This window comes from Python bivittatus, unplaced genomic scaffold, assembly GCF_059951505.1.
Source record: "Python bivittatus isolate LINGU-HERP-01145 unplaced genomic scaffold, Pbiv_v1 ctg000330_np1212, whole genome shotgun sequence".
Classification (NCBI taxonomy): domain Eukaryota; kingdom Metazoa; phylum Chordata; class Lepidosauria; order Squamata; family Pythonidae; genus Python; species Python bivittatus.
This window is the reverse complement of record NW_028277058.1, coordinates 36,024,221-36,039,873: the sequence shown is the minus strand read 5'-3', so window position 1 is coordinate 36,039,873 and position 15,653 is coordinate 36,024,221. Positions and strand designations below refer to the sequence as shown.

Here is a 15,653-nt window from a genome sequence, read left to right as displayed (position 1 = left end):
AAGCTTCAGGTGGTCCAGAACACAGTGGTGTGAGCAGTGAAGGGTATGCCTCAGTATGACCATGTGACCCCTCTGCTCCACAAGCCGTGCTGGTGGCTGGTCTGCTTGGCTCCCACTCTGTTGCTGTTCTATAAAGGCCTTGAAGACCTTGTTGTTTCCCCAGGCCTTGCTGTGAGTTGGATGGGGCCCCTTAAGTGTGTTTGCTATTTTTGTTTTCTGTTTTTATATTGTGCCAAGAAACCATCTTGTTTCGGGTTTGTACGGGTTCTTATGTTACTGTTTGTGAACCACCCAGAGACAGTTGGAGTTGGGCAGTGTCCAAATTGAATTAAATAAAAGAATAAAATTAATAAAATTAAGTTTAATTTAAAAAGCTTAAGATAACTAGGAATGGATTTTTATGTGTATGAACTCCATTCAGCTCAGCTAGTTCCTCAATTTAGAATTATTCTACATGCATATCTTCGGCATTTGGCTCCTGTTGGTAGAATTTAAGTAGATGCCTGCTGATCTCTGTGCTCCATAGGATGATAATGATGGTGATGGTGATGATGATTTCTGTTGTCCTATTTGCATGACTTTAGGATTATGGCTAGTCATGATGAACAGTGGTCCAAATTGATGTACAAACCTGAAAATCAAGTTCTGAATCTTTAGGTATTTTTTATGCCTTTTAGGCATAAAATTCCCCAACTCAGAGCATAATTCAAAATTAAAACACTACATTTCCTTTTGAATTTTTTTCCAACTTATTTTTGTGATGTTTATAGTAGTGATGCATATAAATAGAATTTTGAGTGTCCTAGCGAGGATTTGGGTTGCAGATAGCCTATGGCAATGCAGAGCCTGATTCCCACCTACCATTATATAAAGTACAGCAGAAAACATTTCACAATCCAAGAAAAGAGGTGTTCCTGTAATGAAATAAATATGGCCTAAATTACACCATGGCTCTGTCCCCATTTGCATTTAACCATGGCACAATCATTTAGATGTTTAAGGCCACCCAATTTACAGTGACTCCAGGCAGTATACAGATTTAAAAAAACAAAGCCTCAATACATTAAACCAGTAAAACATCACTATGGCCATAACCAAGGGGAAAAAAAGTAACACAGACACATCAGACTTACTCCAGTCCAGGTGTGCACACTCCCTAACTGAACCCAGGGCCTGGGAAAAATCCAGGTCTTCAAGGTTCATTAAATGATAGCAGGGTTGGAGTTTCCAAACCTCCATGGGAATACTGTGCCAGAAGACAGATGCCATGATAGAGAAGGTATGCTTCCTAGGCCCCATTAGATGGCATTTCTTAACAAATGGAACCTGGAACATGTCCACTTTTTCAGATCTTACAAGACAGGGAGAAACAATGGGAGAAAGGCAGTCCCTCAGATAGTCAGGTCCTATAGAACTTTGCAGATGACAATAAAGACATTGAATTGCTCCTGGAAGCTCACCGGAGCTCATGTAGCAAATGGGCACACTAGAGTACACTTAAAACTGCTCATGCTGCTGCATTCTGGACCAGCTGTGACTTCCAAGTGGTATTCTAGGGCAGCCCCATGTACAGTGCATTGTAATAGTTCACACACAAGATGACAAAGGCATAAGTAATTGTGAAAAGGGACTCTCAGTCCCGAAAAGGGCCCAATGGTATGCCAGATGAATCTATGCAGGGGACCTCCTGGGCACAGCTGCCACTTACTTTTGAGCAGCAGCTGCAAATCTAGGAAAAAACCCAATCCTATTCAGAACTGAGGATTGAAAATTTATGACACAGATGGAACACGTAACCTAACCCAGGGCCTGGGGAAAATCCAGGATTTAATGTGACACATAATCCACAACCACTTAGCTTTGTCAGGGTTGAGCTTAAGCCTATTTAGCCCCCAATAGCCTCCATCCATTTGGACAAAACCTTAACATCACTTAGCATCACTTGGTCAACCAGGTCTTGAGATGTATAACTGAGTATCATCTGGGTACTGATGATACCTGATCCCATGTTGACAGATGACCTCACCCACTACTTTATGTAGATGTTACCCATGAAAGGCAAGAGCACTGAGCCCTCTGGCACCCCACAGTTCAGAAGCTTCAGTCTTGACCTCTCCTATTGCTTGCATGATTCTGATTTTTGTAGGTGTAGACACATCGTGGCAACTGAATATCTCCAAAGATCTGAATAGTGCAGGCAATACTTTTCCCTGTAACACTTTACGAAAGGAAAAGTTGAGCTTTGAAAAGCATGACAGAGAAATAATTGAATACTTTTCAATGTTGGTACTGGAGGTAACTCCTGAGAATAGCATGGCTAGCCAAGAAAACAAATAAATTCAGAGTTCTCATGTGATGCACAAATGACCAGGTTCAAATTATCATATTTTGGACATATCATGCAAAGACCTAACTGTCTGAGAAATCCATAATGCTGGGAAAAATGGAAGAAAAGAGCAGAAGAGGGCAACCAGCAGCAAGGTGGATGGACTCAATTACAGAGGTGATGGGTGCACCATTGGAAGACATGAAGGGCCAGGTTAGGGAGAAATCATCCTGAAGATCTATCTATATGCTTGCTAAGAGCTGACACTGTCTTGACGGCACATAATCAATCCATGTTTCTTGGTACTGATATGGGCTTCATTAATTGGTAGTAGATCCTTATGACATTTTAAACAACTTGGTTTAAAGAATAAAGTTTGTATAATTGAGGTTGCACTGTTCTCCTATCCTTGTAATACCTGTCATTCTATATTCATTGTTATTAATAATTATTATAACAATAAATAGGATGTAACTAACAATGTCACTATATAAAAATTACACTATATGAGTTTACCAACAATAGCTGTTAATATTAATGGGTATCCATGAAAATCTGAGTTCCATATTGGATCATATTCATGGTGCTGATGTTATTTTATTTCATAGAAAAGACTTGGCAGGAGTTTGGATATTCAAGATCGGCCTAAGGGCCCAAAGGATTGTGGAGAACCAAGTGCATCATCTATGTTCCGGAGACACACTGATCCAGCGCAACAGTCACAGGTATTGTAAGCTCATCTTTTTTTCAGAGACAGAATTTAGACTGATAGGTAATGCAACTCAACTTTGGTTAAAAAAACAGTTCAAATTCATTTTTCTGTGTACAGTATGTCACTTGAAGAGAAAAATGACATTAAGCAAAATGGGAAGTTTTGGAGAAGCTCTCAGGAACTTCCAAAAATGGTTAAGAAACTGCAATATTTAATGTTATGGAAGGGGAGCTACTTAATAATTTAAATATTGAAGTAATTTAAATAATTGGAGGGTATGCATTTTGATTATATTATTTTAATTAAACTTAAATGTAAATGATCAAACTTAGTTATTTTCTTGGTCCCACACACTATCTTTTGGAGTGCAACCCAGCAGAACTCTTAAATATCAAGCACAGCCTTCAACCCAGAAACAGCTGAGGATCTATACCATGGCCTTTGGCTCATAACACAACATGGTACCTATGAATACCAGTATGCATACAGACAACTCCTTTGATTTCTGTCAGTTAACTTTGTTAATTAGAACAAGTTCTCACATAGTCACAAGCAAACAGCCTGATAACAGATTAGTCAGTTACCCCCCTTCCCCCCCAAAAAAGATGGAAAACATTCCAGCAGCCATGACAGTGTGACCCTAACCTGTTTTTTATGTGTGTTGTGACTTTTTTGACCATAACATGTGGACTCCTTTGCTGGAATTCTTTTGTAATGGCTTCTTTAGCTTTTATTTTTACAACAAATCTACATACAGTACCAGTAGTTTTTGTATTCTTAAATGCCTGTCCACATTGCTAGGAGAAGCTTTACAGCTGGCATGCTATAAAGTAAAGTGCCAATCTGTTATAATCTTTATTTATAAGTATCAGAATGTGGGTATGGATAGGAATGAAGCCAGACACACACAGAGCTAACAAGTGAAATACCGTACTGTTTATTATTATACCAGTTTAGCGCAAAATGTATTTACAATAATTCTAGTGACCAAGTGTTTATGTACATAGTAACCAAGCATCTACAGTATATAAGTATATACATTAACAATATTCTATTAAAGGTATACTAATAGACATAAAGTACTCCAACCTCTGCTCTTACACTTTCTTTTCTGAGTCTTTTCTGAGCTGCTACTTTCTTCTTCCTCCCACACTTGTTTATCAACAGCATGGCTCAGGAATGCTTTTCCTGCCTAACCTGTTACTGTACTGGAGTCCACTATTTTTTTCTCCTTAATGCACTCTTGCCCAGCACCAGAACTACCTGGTTTTTGCTTTGCCGTCATCTACAAACCAGGGCTCCATTCTCCCTTCTACCACTTCTTTGTAAAACCTTCCTTGGTCTTCAGGTGCCACTGGCTTCTTCCCAGTTTCTTCTCCTCTCCTCCCTGGCTATAGATCATCTGGTACTGCTTCCTCTGGTCCATATCCTGTCTGGTTGCCTCTAAATCCAGCAGCATGTCCTAAGATACAAGCTCTCCACGTTGCAAGTAAAGTTAGGCCATTAGTGATTTGATGATAGCAAATTTCACTATAATCTCTAAGATTTGTATTTGTGGCTGATGCATTTCTTTCTTTGTTACTAGAGGCCACAATGGGTCCGTGCCTTGTATGATTTTGAAGCAGTGGAGGGCGATGAGCTGGGGTTCTGCACTGGAGATGTCATAGAAGTCCTGGACAACTCTGATGAACATTGGTGGAAAGGCTGTTTACATGGAAAGCTTGGTCTCTTTCCTGCCAACTATGTACAGCCAATTAACTAATGAATTCTCATTGTTTCTGACAGTGGTTTAATGAGAATATTCCATCATATCAATAGCAGAAAACTCTTAATATGCCTGGTTAATGTTCATAGCTTTCACAATCCTAACATTACTTAATTACTGTTCAAATACACCATCTTCTTTTGCAGCTCACATGTGCAGGAAACAGTGAGCTATGGACAGCTTTGACTGGTTTGAAGCACGATAGCATAAAAGTCCTCCGTGGAGCACTGTTTCAACTCTTAAACTCATCCAGTGCTTTTAAAATTTAAAAAGTAAAGTATATTTAATTGTATAAATGTACATGCAGAACTTTAATTTTTAAAAAAGGCAAATAGAGAAAGGCCAAGCAAATTATTTAAATAGTATTCAATTTGTTGATCAGTACACATATTATTTGCATTCCATTCGCTGGAGAAATTGGATTCACCCCACTTGAGAAAAATACCATGTAACTGCTTCTTTCTTGGTCTGATTTGCCTTTCCATACTCTAATCCCCTACTTATTGTAAGATTATAAATTTCTAGTAAGAAAGCTTGTAAAACTACTTTGATTGTCCTTCCAAATATTGTAAAGTGTACATGTTTACTAACAAACACCTGAGAATATTAACATTTTGTACTTGAACTGGAGCAACTGTTTCATTTTAGAGTAGATTTCTACTTCCTGATACTTGGTAAGAACAGAATGAAAAAGCAACCTGTTAAAGGATTTTAACTGTGGCCATTGAGTTTATGCTAACAATGCCTCTTAGCATCACATAGCTCCATATGAGTCACAGGGCAAATCCACAAAGTAAACATATACCAGTTTTATATCTGATAGTAATAACATCCTTCAAAAAAATACTGGGAATTCAATTATGATAAATATTCTACTGTTTTTAAATTTCCCTAAAGAGAGGAAATAACTATTAATCCAAGTTAAGTTTCTTCCTGTCTCCTTCCAAGTGAAACCAAGCACATATGATGAGAAAAATATTTATCAGTAATTATATTTACATCAACTGTTTGTGTTAATTTTTTTATCATCATACATTTATTTATTTGTTGTAGATACCTGTACATGTTCTTCTAGGCTGCTAAAATATGCTACACTGGAAGGTACCTAATGAATGGAGTGGTCTTACAGAAAAACTGTATACAATAACAAGTTTTTAGCAATCTAGATTTCCAAAATATACTGGTCTTGCTCTCATTAGCCCTGTTTGAGCGTGATGATTTTAAAATGGGTAGCATGGCAAGGCTGCATATTCTAGTTGTATCACCTATATATACTTTTAGTGCACTCAGATACAGTAGCCCACAAAATCCATCCTGCTCAAGAGTCTCTTCCTGTCCTCCTCTCTCCATATACACACAGAAAACTTTTGAACAGGCCTGGATTCTATACTTCTAGTACAAATACCCATATGTTGTTTTTAAAAAATGCCTAGTATGTGAGGAAATATATTTACCACTGCTATAGCAATATCTGGGTAGAACATTCTTCTGGTGTTATCTGAAACCTTCCACTTGCATTTACCATACCCAGTGAAAACGTCTCCCAGCATTTGCACACATTCATATTCCTCAAAAAGAACTTGGAGTAAACCTTGTAATTCAGTTTTGCACAAGCATTCCATAGGCTTACTTTACTGCAATTCTGAAGACTGTTTTAACTGACTTTAAAAATGATTCTGTAGAAATGAAAAACTAGTACCTCTTGTGAATGATAGTTGAACTTTCTGAATGACTTATATGTCAGCCAAACCATCCTGATTATGGAGAAATTTCATTTTTCAAAATAAAAGTAGAATATGATCATAGTAAACAGTATTTATCACTGCTTGTGACCCTGACAAGCACTGCCTATTTCTTTCACTTTCAGACGTGTCTCTAATGTAAGAGCTTTGTGAAGTGGCCTTATTTGCATGAAATATGAAATATGCCATTTACATTAATAGAAGTGGCAAAGACGCTGTAAGTGTAGATATCAGCTACTACAGGAAGCAGACAAATAAAGCAAGAACTCACAGTGAACTTAAATGCAAAATATACAGTCAAAACATTGCATGTATTAAGAAGAAATAATGCCACAAAACAGAGAAAAAAAGGCAAGATACTGCAAAAGGCAAAATAAGGCAAAATAAGAAAAACTTTTCACTCATTAAACCTTCATGAGTAGCCAATTAAAGAAATGTAGAATACCTTGCTACTATATTTATACTATATGATAAGGAACATTAGCTCCAACTCAGCTTCCCTGTTGTTTTTTGATGAGTGAATAAACATTTCTAAGTGCATTCTACCTACAGTATGTCCCCTCTTCCCCAAACTACCACAGAACATTGTCTGTTCTGCAAGTGAGTGAGTGCAGATCCTCATACAAAGTTGTAATGTATCCTACTGTAGTTTACAAATACCTATGGACTGAATGCTAATCCTAACCTTAGAGCAGCCTTCACCAAATTGGTGCTGTCCTGATATGTTGTGACTAAGACCTCAAGAATTCCCAGCCAAGAAATCTTTCTGTAACTTTGGTTAGGAATTCTGTGGCCTGTAAACCCAACACATCTGGAGAGTACAAAATTGGGGAACAGTGCTTTATGGCTTTGCTGGGCAGAAGGCAGGCACTGTCTCAGAATCTCATCCTTTCCTACCCTTTTACAGAACTTCAGCCCCTAACACAACAGATATCCTGCATACAGTGCTGCTAAAGGAGGTGTTGCCCTCCAGTTTAAGGATCATTCAGGTCTGGATATCTACCGATACACACAGGTCAGGTTCATTCATTATGTTAAGCCATAACTTGTTTAACCATGGCTTACTAAGCCACAATTCACTATATCCACTGCACTAAGACACCAAATATGGTTTATGAACTGTAATGGCTAAATTAATAGATTGCACTAAGCTAAAACCAAACAAATCACATTATAGGTAAGTGTAATATATAGACCAAGTTTTATTGTGCACATGCAAATAGCACATGCAATAATCAGGATAAGTAAAAGTAGAAGAAACTCCATATGGTCCTCTGTGCTACCCTCTCACAAACTGCGGATTGATGCTATCTCCAGTTTTCTACTTCTGCCATTATTTCAGTTCTGGACTATGAGTGCATATATTGTATGTAATCAATATATGCCTCTGTGGTCATTTCCTGACAAGCTGTTTCTTCTGATACAGTTTATATTAGGCCTTATCAGGGCACACTGTTAGGAAATCCCTAAAAAAAAAAAATCTTCAGCTTTTTCTTGATTGCGATTTATTGGACTGTTCTTGAGTCGCACCTGTTATCTCTGAGTTTTGTACTGTCTAAACTGCATTACTGTTGATGTTAATGGATTGTATTTATTTTTGCTATTTTATTATATAGAATTTTTAAAATGTAAGCCACCTTGAAAGATAAGGTAAGATAAGATAAAAATCCCTAGACATTTTTAAATAGGATAAATATTGCTCTAATACTGTTAAGAAAACTGTTTAGGAAATAAATTAGTTTGATATATTAAATTCTTTAGTGATTCTTTATAAAATTTATAAACCATTCAAATTAAGTTTTACTGTTTTTAATATTTAATATTCATTTTTATTTTTATTATAGTTGGATAAGAAAAGGGGAAGTAGTCTGGGTCTCTCAGTCTCTAAGAGGACCAGTCCATGGAAAGAGCTGTTTGTAGTACTCATGGTCTAGGCTGTAAAAATCTGGATGAATGTTAGAGGTCAGCAACCAGATACAGAAACTCTCCATTGATCATCTGGCATTTTGCAGCTTACTATGGTAGCCCTACCACAGTCCCCTCCCTAATACCAGAGGATCACCATAGGATTGTAATCCCATTTAATATACAAAATTAAATCAATAGAATTTAAAATGTATTTGTACAGATGTATACTCCAAATTCAATTTGCCCAAAGTATTTTAGGGAAGGGGGATTAAAAACTGCTTATAGTTCTGATTATGCTTTAGATAAGCTAAACCAGTATTTCTTGTTGGCAATACCATTCTGGGTTGAGTGCAACTATCTCTCTTGATCAGTTTGTAAAAACTTCCCAGTGGTTTTCACACAGCATAAACAGGATTATACCTAGAGATTATCATCTGGGATTTGAAATATTTTCATCTTTCCAAAAGCATTGCTATAGCCCTAATCTAATATTTTTTTGTAACTTCTGATGTAAGGCCACAAATCAAGGTAAAGTATCAGCTGCTGCCTGTGTTCAGATAAGCCACTTAATTCACTTGTTATGAGTTTTCAGTTGCAATCTTATACACAATTACTTTGGATTAAGTCCTGCTGAACTCACTCAGCCTTATTCTGAATAAACATGAACAGCAAAGTTGTGCATGTTTTGAAAACTCTCAGAAGTTCTTTGGACCTCATACAAGCATGTCTCCTCTCTGCTATTCCTTAAAGAATCCCAACTTTTTCAGACTTCTGTTTGAGCCTAAAAAAAGGCTGCCCCTTTAACAAACACATTAACTTTAATGAGAAGATTCCTTAAAGCAGCAGTATCTTATTTTCAAACTCACATAGAAACCTGAAAAACATAGGACTTCTTTAATAAACAGCAGACAGGTGTTATACCTGCATATAATCTAGACCACTTCTGATTCATTTTCAAAGCACACATAGTCCTAATGCATACGTTCAGATTGTTTCTTGGCTTAAGAATGATAAAATGAAAGGCATATTAGTAGCATACAACAGATTTGGACAAATCTTGAATCCACAACCAAATTGGGCCAATTCAGGAAGATCAAAGAAATCCAAATACTGCAGCAAATCTCAACGTTCTGGGAAGATAATGTTATAGTATCTCAGAACTACTGCAGCATAGGTGCTGTCTGCTACTTCTCTCATAGGAGAGGAAAAGGGCTGTGAAATCTGACTGTTGGCATGCTTTCAAAAACAAGAATAAGCAACAAATCTATAATATATATCTATACCTTCTCACAGTCACTCATGTCTTCATCACCTCCTGTCTGGACCACTGCACTTTGCTCTATATAAGGCTACTTTTGAAGACCACTTCCAGAATGTGGTGACACAAGTAGCATTTCCCATTTTGCCATGCAACAACTCTATTTTGTGAGCTGCACTGGTTACTGGTAAACTTCCAGATGCAATTTAAGGTATGCTTGTCATCTATAAAGCCCTTCATGGCTTAGGACCTGAACACCTACAGGAACACCTCTCTCTTATTGTTTTTGTACTGCAGTAAAATTTGTCAGAATTGGATTGCGCCAGGTCCCATTTGTAAGGCAATATCATCTTGTGGACCTAAGCTGTGGGTCTTCACTATGAAACAGCATTCCCCTCAAAGGGCATATGGCCCTGCCTCTTATGTGATTATGTGCCATCATGTCGATATCAACTCCTAGCAACCACACAGATAAACCTTCTCCAGAATAATCTGTCGATAATCTGGTCCTTCAGGTCTTTCAACAGAGCACCCATTGCTGCTGTAATTGGATCCACCCACCTTGCTGCCGGTCATCCTCTTCCACTCTTTCCTTCCATCTTTCCTAGCATTATAGATTTCTTAGAGAGCTAGATCTTCACATAGTATGTCCAAAATATAATTTGAGCCTGGTCATTTGTACTTTAAGTGAGAACTCTGGATTGATTTGTTTTGTGATTCACTTGCTTGTCTTCTTGGCTAGCCATGCTATTCTCAAGAGTCATTTTCAACACCAAAGTTCAACATGTTCATTACTCTTTTTATCCTACTTCTTCAAAGTTCAACTTCCGCTTCCAGAGAGTGTCACAGCAAAAACCTTGCTTGCATGATTCTGATCTTCGTAGGTACAGACACATCACAGAATCTGAATATCTTTTTCACTGCCTTTATTGCTACTCTACCAAGTGCTAGTCTGTGTCATATTTCTTGACTGGTGGTTCCTTTACTGTTGACAGTCAATTCTAAAAGGCAGAAACTATCTATCACTTCAACAGCTTCATTGTCAATTCTAAGGCTTGTTGCTGCACCTGTGTCATTAGTTTGGTCTTCTTTAAATATAATTTGAGTCTCATTTTTTTCACTGTGCTCTTTGACTTTAATTATTAGAGTACAAGATGATTTGCATTTTCAGGTATCAACATAGTGCAGGTTATTGGTGTTTATTCCTTCAGTTTTACAACCACACTCATCTTCTTCCAATCCAGCTTCCCTCAATATACAGTTTATTCAACAAATATGTTAAATAAATAAGAAGAGTCTTGTCTCACTCCTTTGCTCACCTGGAGCCAATCTGTTTTTCTATGTTCTGTCTGAACTGTGGCTTCCTGTCTTGTATATAGGTGTCACATGAGAACAATGAAATATTCTAGGATTTCCATTTTGCTAATGACATTTCATAGCTTAAAACAGTTGACACAATTGAAGGCCTTTCTATAATCAATGAAAGACATATTGATTCATTTTTGGAATATTTTGGTTTTCTCAATTATCTAGCGTGCATATTTCTTGGCCTTTTCTAAAGCCAGCTTGAACATTTGGCATCTCACTTTCCATGCAGGGCTCTAATCTGCATTGGATGATCCTAAGCGTTATTTTGCTAGACAATAAAATTAAGGATATTATATGACAATTTCCATACTCAGTCTTCTTTCTTTGGTATAAGTATGTAGACTGATTTTTTCCCATCTTTTGACCATTGGGTCATTCTCCAGATTTGCTGATATAGTTTGGTTAGAATCTGTACTGATAGTTCTTCTGCTGGTTGCGGTTTTTTTGTAAATATTCCATTAGTTCCTGTAGTCTTGGTAATGACCTAAGCGCTGATCTAACTTCATCTTCTAGGACTAGAGGTTCTTGTAAATAGGGAATATCTGCTAAGGTATCTTGTATGTTGACATCCCTACACAGTTTCAATACCCCTTCCATCTTTGTTTGATCTTCTTTGAATTGGTTACTATCTGTCCATTGGAGTCCTTTAGCATACCAATTCAAAGTTGGAATCTTCTTTTGAGTTTGAAGATCTTTTGGAAAACTTTCCTTGTTTTTCTCTCCTTGTATCCATCTTCTATATCTTTATAGATGTTGTTGTAATATTGCTTCTTGTCTCCTCTAACAGCCCTCTGAAATTCTTTGTTAACTTCCACCTCAAATCTTTGTCTTTCTTGGTTTGGTTTATCTTAATGTTTATCTGAAGTAAACATTCAGTTTACTTTCTTCTGTTTCTTGGTCTTTGGCAGTCTCTTTTCACATTTATCATTAACAACCTATTTGAATTCATTCTACAATTTCTCTGGTTCCCTATCAAGAAGGTTCAGGATTTCAAAGCAATTCTTGATGTCCTCCTTGTAAATGATGAGTCTCGAAGGCTTTAATGTAGACACGTCATGAATACCATTGGTATCATGAAAGCTCCTCAGCTCTTCCTCAGTAGCATGTTGAGTGCCATCCGATTTGAGGGGCCAATCATCTGGTACTCTACTGTCAATTGCTTTATCACAGTGTTTTTCAAACCTGGCCGCTTTAAGATATGAACTTCAGCCAGCTAGGGAATTCTGGGAGTTGAAGTCTACACATGTTAAAGTGGCCAGGTTTGAAAAACACTGCTTTATCTTGTCGATCCATATGGCTTCCTTGATAAAACACATGAGTAGTTTATCATTGCCTTCTCCCATGCAGTATCAAGTGATGCCTTTGCCATTATCACTGAAGTGATCATTTGCCTCCGACATCTTCCTATATCACTGCTGCCCAATATAGGTGCCTGCTTGCCTTAGCTGGCAACTGAGATCATCTTTATGTCTTGGGTCATTCTTGCCATACACTCCCAGTGTTCTTCACTCATACCTCCCAAGAATACCCCACCACCTGCCATCATGATGAGCAGCACAGCAGGATTTGGTGGTGGGGGGGACATGATGTGCTTTCACAAATTTTTAAAGACCTGGCTTTTCTAGATGGCTTTGGGGCACTGTGGACTGGAGGTCCTCAAATTTGGCCCAAGGCCTTTTTCCAAATTGAAAATCAGGGTCTCATTTAAATTGTGTAGCCACTGTAGTCAATACTTGCATTGAGTTTTTTAAAAAAGAAAAAAAAAAGAAGGGAAATAAAGTGATGAAACTGTTTAAGGCTGGCCTTTTGAATAGTCATGTATCCTATGTTGTCTTTTCTGAATTAATGCCTTCTGCATATTTTTGCAAGTGGGTGAAATTCTACTTTGATTTTATAGTATTCGCTTAATTGATAGCACAGGTTTTAGTGTACAGAAGTGGGTGTTTTTGTGAAATTACTAAACAAATGTGTATTTTGAGTTTCCCATCTGTAAAAAGAGGGATAATGATACTTAATTACTTGTCATATAGCAATGTTCCAACAGCAAATTAATAATTTGATGCTTATAATAAAGCTTAAATATATATACTGAGATGCGAATATTGTCCTGCTTTTATTATTTATGAATGGAATAAAATAGAAGTTACTTCTATAGGGTGGACACATTATTTTACGAAGACCCGGACTGAGATAATCTTATTTCTCATAGTGTCTAGATCCTGGAGAGAATCTATAACAGCATAAAGAACAATCTGCCCTATTTGATTGACAATCCTATATCATGCAATGTCCTACAAAGTAGGGTAAATGCCTTGAGCATCTCTATCAATGGTTACTGATACTTTTATTTTCCATAAAATTAGACTTCCTTTCCCAGCTCTTTTGCCTTGTCTTCTTTCTACTGAAGTACCTTAGCCTAGCTATTATGAGGTATGTATTTCTTCTATATAAGTCTTTGCAAACAGGAACTCCCCAATCTGTTGACCAACAAACCAATCACCTCTTCTCAGCAGGGCAGGATAATGGGAACTGTAACATCACACATCTCAACAGCACCAGATCTGGGTAAGTTTTGTCTAGCCTATAAGGATTGTTTGGAATGAAGAGATGGATGAAGAGAAAATTCACAGTATTTATGGAATTGTTAATTGTTTACTGTTCAGCTCAGATGGCAGCATGTAGCTGACCTAGACTAAAAAAAAAAAAAAAACTATGAAAAGTTAGACTGATTATTATTTTTGGATGCAAGAAAGAAATCCCAAGGCTGTAGGCTTGACTGGGAAGTTGAAAAAACACCATGGAAGACAACAATACCAAGAATACTACATGAACATAAGGAGTTGAGCTTGACTTAAGAAAGCCTTAGCATGGACTGGTTTTTACCAGGCAGAAACAGTTTATGAACATAATAAGTTCATAATTTTAGCTTTAGCTTTTAAAACATTCAAACTTCTGCCTGATTTGAAATAGAGGAATAAAACTTTTCCTAATGTGGAAGGATGAACTCACCACCCAGAATGAGCAGGTATTTCTCCTTCCCTCCAGATTTTCAATGTTGAGTGGGAAGAGACTTAAAACAGTCATACCTTCTCCTTCATTGGAGAGCATGACCCATAAAACTGTCAAGGGGGTAGCAACAAAGGAGTCGAGCCAGAAAAACACCTTGTTTCCTTGGATGTGACCAAGCATCCATTAACTCTGAAAGAAAAAGGTTAAAAAAAATTACACGTCTGTGTACAATCTGACATGTTTGATGTACAATCATTGTGCTATATTAGTGCTACATTACATTGTTTCATAATATGCTGACTCATTCAACTACTGGCAGCTCTCAAACAAGTTTGCTCGGTGTCCTAATTCACCAATTACATAGATGTTTATGTCTAATCTGCTCTGGAAGCAATTCAGCTTGATTCAAAGTCAGATCAAAGCTGTGACCTATTTAACTTTCTCAGAAATGACAAACTTAAAAGAAGTAGAGAGGAAAGAGCAAGACAGGACACGTACATGACTTAGGCTGAACGTTTATGAACATTTTTGGATTTGATATTTTGGCTTCTAACTGGAAAAAAATTGAGCAATGGCACATGAAAAACCCACTGTAACAACCCACTCTGGACTACATGGACCATAAACATCACAACAGGCAGATCCTGGCCTCTAGCTCCTATAGAGATATATGAGGGACCTCTGGATGCTTCAGGTGCAAGTGTGGCTATACTAAATGTACACAGTGAATTTTTACATCTTCCAATTTCCAGAATGGGAAAGGGAATGTCTATAAATTAATCTTTAATGTATAGATTGAGGAGAGTCAGGAAGAACTAATCATTTCACCAGGAATATGTCAAAACATCCACAGAGCCACTGTTTTCACCTATCCCAAACCTTCACAACTGTATTCAAACAACAGTTAGCAGTGCTGCTGCAGAAGCTCATGAGACTAGCACACCCTAGCAGACACTGAGGGTGGGGGTGGGGATAAAAACTGCACTCCAGCCAGTGCTCTACCCTCCCATCCTCATTGTTGCCTTGCACTAGTTTTTGTGGCAAGAAACCAACCAACCCACCCACCCACCCCTTGTGCAGGGGAGCAATGAAGCAACCTCTCAAAATGACCAGATACGATGAAGGGAGACAGGAGGGAAATCCTAGGAGCTGGGAGATAGAACAAGGGGTCCAACTCACTGCTACTGCGAACTCACTGCTACAGAGGAAACATGTTTCCTCTAGAGCAGTTGCTGGGCTGTATTTATGGGCTGTTTTTCTCAATTACAGAATGGGGATTCAGGGAAGCCACACTGATATCAGATCAGAGCAGCACTTGTGTGGAGAAGGGGGTCAAGAAATATTACACTGCACTTAAAGGACAAGCTATCTTCCGAATGACTGAATAGAATGAATGTACAGTATAGTAAAATATGGCAACATATATCTAGGAAGCAACTTGCCTGCTTAAATAGACTGCACACTGGCTTGGGTAGAACTAAAGATCAAATGGAAAAATGGGGGTTTCTTCCTGAGCACAATGATATTTACTGTGAATGTGGCGCTATTCAAACAACTATCCATCT

At 37.7% G+C, this 15,653-nt stretch overlaps 1 protein-coding gene across 1 annotated transcript in view; it reads left to right on the top strand.

Moving 5' to 3' along the window:
• GRAP2 (GRB2 related adaptor protein 2) overlaps nucleotides 1-13,167 on the top strand; it is an 83,920-nt gene extending 70,753 nt beyond the window's left edge. The window contains exons 7-8 of the mRNA XM_088141023.1: nucleotides 2,935-3,051; nucleotides 4,624-13,167. Of these exons, the coding sequence (XP_087997149.1) occupies nucleotides 2,935-3,051; nucleotides 4,624-4,800 (294 nt within the window). The 3' untranslated portion in view covers nucleotides 4,801-13,167. The remainder of the gene's footprint in view (nucleotides 1-2,934; nucleotides 3,052-4,623) is intronic.
• The last annotated feature ends 2,486 nt before the right edge of the window (nucleotides 13,168-15,653 follow it).